The sequence below is a fragment of the Triticum urartu genome, chromosome 4A (genome assembly GCF_056163025.1).
Source record: "Triticum urartu cultivar PI428250 chromosome 4A, HENAU_Tu73, whole genome shotgun sequence".
Lineage (NCBI taxonomy): Eukaryota > Viridiplantae > Streptophyta > Magnoliopsida > Poales > Poaceae > Triticum > Triticum urartu.
The window spans coordinates 218,554,234-218,561,739 of record NC_141876.1 but is presented as its reverse complement, the minus strand read 5'-3'; the positions used below and the strand labels follow the sequence as shown (position 1 = coordinate 218,561,739).

General features: G+C 56.3%; 1 protein-coding gene across 1 annotated transcript; it reads right to left on the bottom strand.

Moving 5' to 3' along the window:
- Positions 1-365: 365 nt before the first annotated feature.
- Positions 366-1,595, bottom strand: LOC147975423 (uncharacterized). Its single transcript, XM_087520416.1, has one exon. It carries the CDS (start codon positions 1,593-1,595, stop codon positions 366-368), a length of 1,230 nt encoding a protein of 409 aa, XP_087376542.1.
- Positions 1,596-7,506: the final 5,911 nt, after the last annotated feature.

Here is a 7,506-nt window from a genome sequence, read left to right as displayed (position 1 = left end):
ATCCTTGTGTTTCCTCCACGGGTCATCGTCGCGAAGCCACCTTCGATGTCCCATGAACATGGTTTTTGAAGACCCGAGATCTCTATCTAGCTGGCGATACGTTGTGTCATCCATGCACCTGATGCATCTAGAAAATCCATGGACCACCTGCCCCGCGAGATATCCGTAACCGAGATAGTCGTGCACCGTCATGAGCAGTGCGGCTCTCATAGGGAAATATTCTTTCTCTGCGGCGTCCCATGTATTGGCTGGCGTTTTCCACAGCGTGTCTAGCTCCTCTTTCAGCAGCCCCAGATACAGATTGATGTCGTTCCCAGGTTGTTTCGGCCCTTCAATTAGCATACTCATGTGAATGTACTTCCTCTTCATGCACAACCAGGGGGAAGGTTGTACATCCGCACAAACATAGGCCAGGTGATATGTGTGCTTCTTTGGCTGCCAAACGGATTGACTCCATCAGTGCTCGCGCCTAGCACGATGTTCCATGGATCCTTCCCAAATTCTGGGTGTTCGAAGTTCAACTCTTGCCACTGGCTCCCATCCTTAGGTTGACTCAGCATCTTGTCTTTTTTATTTATCTCCGGATCATTTGCATCATCTTCTCGCTTCTTCTCCTCCCTATCCGCATGCCAACGCAGGAGCTTTGCTACCTTAGGGTCCGCAAAATACCGCTGCAGACGAGGAGTGATCGGAAAGTACCACACCACTTTTCGAGGAGCTTTCTTCCTCTTCTTGTATCGAGTGACGCCGCACATCAGACATATGGTAGACTCCGCGTGCTCGCCCCGATAAATGATGCAATTGTTCATGCACACATGGTATTTCACGTGCAGTAAATACAGAGGACACACGACTTTCTTCGGCTCCTCGAAACTGGTCGGGCACTTGTTCCCCTTGGGAAGACATTCGTGCCAGAATGACATGTTCTTGTCGAAGCATGCGTCGGTCATTTTGTGTTTTACCTTCATCTCCAAATCCATGAGCGTTACTTTCAGGCGGGTATCCTCGGGTCTGCATCCTTCATACAATGGAGTAACCGCGTCTATCTCCAGTTGATCCAGCTTGGCTTTCTCTCGGGCGGCAGCTCTTGCGTTATCCGTCTGCTTGAGAAGCAGCTCTTGAATATGAGGGTCCTGCACCCAGCCCATCGATGGTCCATCGTCGTCTGCTCCTCCGGCATCTAGATCTTCATGATCATGCCCTTCGTCTGCTCCGGCATCTTCCTCATCATCATGTCCGGCATCTTCTACATGATGAATGTGTACAGCATCACCATCGTGATCATGTCCTGGAGATTCTTCGTCTTCTCGCCCGCCCAAGCCACGGTGGTTGTCTTGCTGCCCTTCATCATTTCTTGCCCGGCCCCCATGGACGACTTCATAGTCATCTTCATCACCTTGCCACCGATAGCCATCCATGAAACCATGCAAGAGCAGGTGGCCCCGCACCTGCCCGGATTCCGGGTCCGCAATAAGGCTCTTCAGCTTGCATCTTCGACACAGACATCTTATCTCCGTCTCATTCTTTTGAAGCATCTCGGCCTTCGCGGAGCTCAGAAACCTATTCACGATGCCTTCGGTCATCGTGCGGACCATGGTCTCCTGCGGGGTAGAGCAAAACGATATTTTAGAACCAAGAAAAAATTTGGCATGACTTTCCCTAAAAATAGGACCAAAAAGAATGCATAGTGCCAAAATTCTCGCCGAAACAGAAATGAATCAACATTCCGGCAAAATATTGGCAACTATCGCATTTCAAATACCGGTACCTGCAAACACAAACATATATGCAACACCACAAACATACATAGATCTAGCTAGGCCACAAAAAGTGCATGTGCACGTTGTTGGAGCGAGCTAGGGAGAAAAAAAGTAGATCTACAACATGAAGATAGCTTTCCCCTTACTTACCTATCAAAAAAAGGTAATTTCAACACTTAATTTTGATGAATCTATGGTGCAAATGAGGTGAGGAGGAGGAGGCAGCCGACAAGCTTAGAGAAGGAGGTGGGGGGAATGAAGTGGGGAAAGTGAGTGTGTAGGTGTGGCTGTCCAAAAATATCTAGCTGGTCCCAGGTTACTAATGGCGCACCACACAGACATGTGCCATTAGTAACCCAACATACTAATGGCGCACCACACAGACATGCGCCATTAGTAGTTTTGCAAAAAAGTAAAAAAAATTATACTAATGGCGAACCGTGGCACAATGCGCCATTACTAGTTTAAACTAGTAATGGCGCACTATGCAACGGTGCGCCATTAGTAGTTTTGCAAAAAAGTAAAAAAAATACAGTAATGGCGCACTCTACGGCTGGTGCGCCATTAGTAGTTCTAACTACTAATGGGACACTCTGCCCGGATGCGCCATTAGTATGTTTGAAAAATGAAAAAAAACATTTTGTTACTAGTGGCGCACCGTGTGCCTGGTGCGCCATTAGTGTCTTCCACACTAATGGCGCATCCCCACAAGGTGCGCCATTAGTATATAGTAGTGGTGCACCACTTCTCTGGTGCGCCATTAGTGTCAATTCCATCTTTAGCCCTTTTCCTAGTAGTGTATGGCTGAGTAGGAAGACGAGGTGGAGGACGCTGGGAAGACCGCGGCCCTCGCCAGGAGTGGCGTGACCAGCCTCATGAGGACCACTGGAAGGAGCAGCCTCATGAGGGCGCCTGGCGCGACCAGCCTCGCAAAGACTGTCCTCAGGGCAATCCTGGCCTCCCTCCGCAGCCGCCATCACCAACAAGGAATGCCGACCACCATCAGGACGAGGGGGCTGGGGGCATCCAAGAGCCACACGCCATCGCTTGCATCTTGGGTGGTGCTCAGGCCCCGGCTTCCCAGCGCATCTTCGAGCAGTTCTCTCGCGAGGTGACTGCAGCCCTCCCCAGGCTCGAGGTCCAAGTACGCCATCACATTTAGCTCGGCGGACCAGCTCAAATACGCGGCGACCGCCGGCGTCCTCCCGATGCTCTGCTCACCCGTCATCAGCAATGTCCAAGTCACCAAGACCCTCATCGACGGCGGCGTAGGGCTCAGTGTCCTGTCCATCGAGACGTTCGATAGCCTTCAAGTACCCTATGCTCAGCTGTAGCCTAGTAAGCCCTTCTCAGGAGTGACCGACGGCTCCATCACCCCGATAGGGCAAGTTCGTCTCCCTGCCACCTTCGTACAGCGCGACAACTACCACACCGAGCTCGTTGACTTCGACGTCGTCCACACCGTCTGTAGTATAATGCCATCCTCGAGTACCCAGCTTTAGCCAAATTCATGGTAGTGACCCACCATGGCTACAACGTCCTCAAGATGATAGGAAGCGGCGGGATCATCACAGTCCCCTGTGAAGAAAGAGATGCGGTGTGCTCCCTCGAGCGCGCCTTCCAAGCCGCAGCAATCGAAGACCCTAACAACGAGGGTACACAGTACCCTCCTGAAGCCACCTCCAAGAAGAAGAAGCAGCTACTCCGCACAGGGCCTCAGGGGAGTGGTGCCTCTAGCGGTGCCACATCAGGATCGGCGCCCGCACCTTGGGCATCTCCCTCCCTCGCATAAGAGGGCTCGGGGGCTCTCTTCCAGAGGTACTCAAACCTAGCCGACATCACGAGGGAGGCGCTCGGGCACCACGTGTAGACGTGCTTCATGTCACGTTTCCCTCAGGAGAGCACCCGGCGGGGAGTGCCCGACGCTCAAGAGTTCATCGTCAAGGCCACCCAGGAGCTTCAGGAAGCAAGGGCAATACGCGGCGACCGCCGACCACCTGGTGCAGCTCCCCATCCAGGCGAGGGTGGCGAGCTGCGCGTCTACATCGACATACTAGGGCTCAACATGGCCACATATCAGGAGCGCTTCTGCCTTCGCACGCTGGCCGGTGCGAGGGTCCACCTCAGAGCTACGTTTGCATGCCGTTTGGCCTGCCGAGCGTGGCAGCCGCCTTCCATTGCAACCTATGGAGCATCCTGGCAACCCAGGAGGCTAGACGTCACGCGGTCCTGACGGAGATGGAGAAGGTCCTCAGGCAGCCACCTGAGCCCCCAGAGCCTCCCGAGGCTCAGGGTCTTGGTGGCTCGTGAGGAGCGACTTCTTCAGCGCGCGCCTTCAGCTACCCCAATGCTCCTTCGACAACAAAACCAGGTGACATTTTCCAAGTTCATTCAGTTAGGAGCGCCCCTCGGGCGGTATTATTCCCAGGTCGCGTGGGCATGTCCCTGCGGCGAGTATCCTTCCGCATTATTTAGCTTAACTCACCGTGGGCGGCCTCGGGCTGCATCATCCCCAGGCCGCTCGGGTCCGTCCCAGTGGCATGTATCGTTCTCGCATCTATCTAAGCTAGCCGGTTCCCATGCATGAGTTATTTATAGTTATCACCTGCGTGATTTCCACCCACCACGGGAGCCGCGCGCCGATCGATTTTCTTTAGGATCCTTCGCATGAGAAGACTACGCACGGCGCATGTGCTCGGGTCCGTCCCTGCAGCATCGATAAACCCAACGGCTGAGCTCTGTCTGGCGGGCCGGCCCCGTTCATGTCACCTCATGTGGTCATTGGTGCTTGGCCTCCTCATGCGATAGCCTTAGGAGATTCACTTAGTGCAGGTTGCCTAACCATCTCGCAAGACCACCATAGTCATCAAGTGCCAAGACCAGGCGCAACCCGCCTTGAGGTAGGGCCTCATGAGTCCCGCACTGGCTCACGAGTGCCCAGACACACCTCGTCCAGCCCTTCCGTGCAAGCCACGTGTTAGGGCGGGGCTGTACACGCCCCGGGGGCTCCATTCAAAGGGAGCCCTCACCCACACACTAGTGGAAACACCATGCTCCATGCTGGCAGTCGACACTGGTGAGGACAACTATGCCCGTGCAAGTGCGGAAGCGCTATGCTCCGCGCTGGTGATAAACAACTGAGGGCGGCCTCATGGCCGTATCAACCTCAGGGAGCCTATGAGCTCAGTGTCTGGCCTCATCGCAACACCTCCCCTCGGGAGAGTCGCGCGAGAGGGCTGGGCATGGGGGGGGGCTGCGCTCGGGTCATGCCCGAGCGTACGCCACCCTGATCGGTCCCTCAGACCTGGTCGTCGCGCGCCCTCCCAAGCAGAGCCAAGGTATGAAGGTCATTTGGACGTCAAGGGGGACTCCTGAGCATCGCGACTCAGGAGCCTAACTGGCCACGTAGCCCCTCACTCCTTGGTCTGTCCTGATGATCCAGACGACCCAATGGCGGCATAGGTATGCGCGGGGTCAGGCCTTGCCGACGTAGAACACTAGGCCCACTCTCGCATCTCCTTTCTATAAGCTATTTGCGCATCAAGGGGGACTCCTGAGCATCGCGACTCAGGAGCCTAACTGGCCACGTAGCCCCTCACTCCTTGGTCCGTCCTGGTGATCTGGACGGCCCAATGGCGGCTGAGGTATGCGCGGTGTTAGGCCCTGCTGACACAGAACACCAAAGGAAACAAAAAGGAAATCGTAGAATTTCAAAGAAATATTACAAGACGTACTATTCTCGAATACCAAACACAAGTTTAAACGCCTCCATGAGCCATGGTTCATGTTGCAGAAGCAAAGCAGGAAAAGGAACCGCTAGTAAGTCATCTCATCATCCCTGGACACCGCCGTCCCTTGCAAGAGGCATGGTTCAAGTTGCAGGTTCAGCAGCATCACCAGTTGGGGGCGCAGGGACGAAGGCGTGGAACTTCTTCAGCAAAGCCTCCACCTAGCCCTTCACGGCTTCGGCAGCAGCTGGGTAGCGCTCTTCATCCACAGGCTCCAGCAGCTCGTCAAGGTTGGCGTCAGGATCATGAAGATGGAGATGGCTGAAGACGCGCGTCAGCGCGGCTGAGGAAAGCATGCGGGCTTCCTCCTCCACCAAGGGGCCGATCCCGTCCACGACATCCTCAAGCGCCCCAACCAGATGAGGAAGCAGCTGGGTGGGGCCCTCATCGGCTGTCGCCGGCGGCTCCTCCAAGCCCTTCTCGTAGAGTGCTCGCAGCGCCACGTGTGACCTCTCCTCAAGGGACTTGAAGGCCATGCGGTACTCAGCCAGGACCTTCGCCTTGACTTCCAGCTCGGCCTTCTCCGCCTTCATTTTCTGCTCCAACTTCTCCAGTCGGCTATGCTCCGCGGCATGCACCTTCTCCAGCTGCTCCAGCTCAGCATCGTGACCCCTGACGGCATCCTCCCGGGCCTTCATCTTCTCCTCCTCCGCCTTGCGGTCTCGAGCTTCGATCACGCGCTCATTGCGCACTGTCTCCAGCTCAGCCTCCAGCGACCGACAGCGATCCTGGGCGGCCCTGGCATCCTTCAACACCACCTCACGAGCAGCCACGGCTTGGGCAGCAGCCTGCTTGTCCTTCTTGGAGGCCACCGCAGCTTGGCTCAATGCCGCCCGGACGGACGCATCAGAGTGAAGCCAGCCAAAAATCAGCTCCAGGCGCCCGGCCGCCAGGCAACGGTCGGTGCCTTGAAGATCCTCTCACAGCAAGGTCAGCGCAGAGAGAGCGCGCTCCAGGATGTCAGGGGAGGCGGAAGGATCCAAGGTCAGCAGTGCGGCGGAAGGAGGACGAGACAACATCGTCACCATGGCCTGATAGACTAGGAGCTCCTGAACTTGGGGGACCCCAGCAACCAAGCCGGACGTCGGCACCTCCGAAGCTAGCGGAGCTACGGGTGCTGCCTCCTCCAGAGGACGCTCCCCCAAGTCTAGCGAGGACAATCGAGCTGGGGAAGCGCGAACGCTCTCAATGCCCTTCCCCGTGGTGGAGGGTGCGGCCGCTGCAGGCAATTTTGTCCCGAGCAGTACCACCGCTTCCTCCCTCTTCTTCGCCGCAGGCGTCGGCCTACTTGCGCAACGGAGAAGTGTCAAGAATCAGCAACAGAAGCAAGAACAAGGCAGGACGAGAATACTTACTGGTCCACCGTGGCATAGTCTCTCCACTTCCTAAGCTTGAAGCCTAAGAGCCTCGCAGCCTGAGGCGCGGGCGCGCGGCCTCCAGGCGCTGAAGAGGGGGCAGCAGATAGGCTGAAAGTAGCTCCAGGCAGTGTTAGAACATGGGCGTCATTTTGGGAGATCAGCGCCGACCTTCCCCTTGTCAGAACCTCGGTCGGTGACCTCCTCCGAGGACTAACCTTGGACCCCGTGGAGCCCCCTGCCATGCGCAGCTCCCCACTTTCCAGGAGGACATCAGCCTCGTCATCGTCATCAGGCAGGGTGCGGAGGATGTCGATCTTGTGCAAAGGGGAAGTCTCGCCCGCCCCTTCGCGGGTCGCCTCCGAGTCACGCTCCTCCTCCTCCTCTTCTTCCTCCTCTTCCTCCTTGTGAGACTCGTCGGAAGACACGTCCACAGGAGTCGTCATCATCGGGACGTTCGAGGGCGCAGGCGGCACGAGCCCACGCCCATCGCAGACAGGCAAAGCAGCGACAACCTTCGCCCCATCTGGATGGCGGTACAAGGGAACGAAGGAGTCTAGCGGGTACCCTTGGTCGTCCCCAACCAAGGAGCGGAGGTCCGAG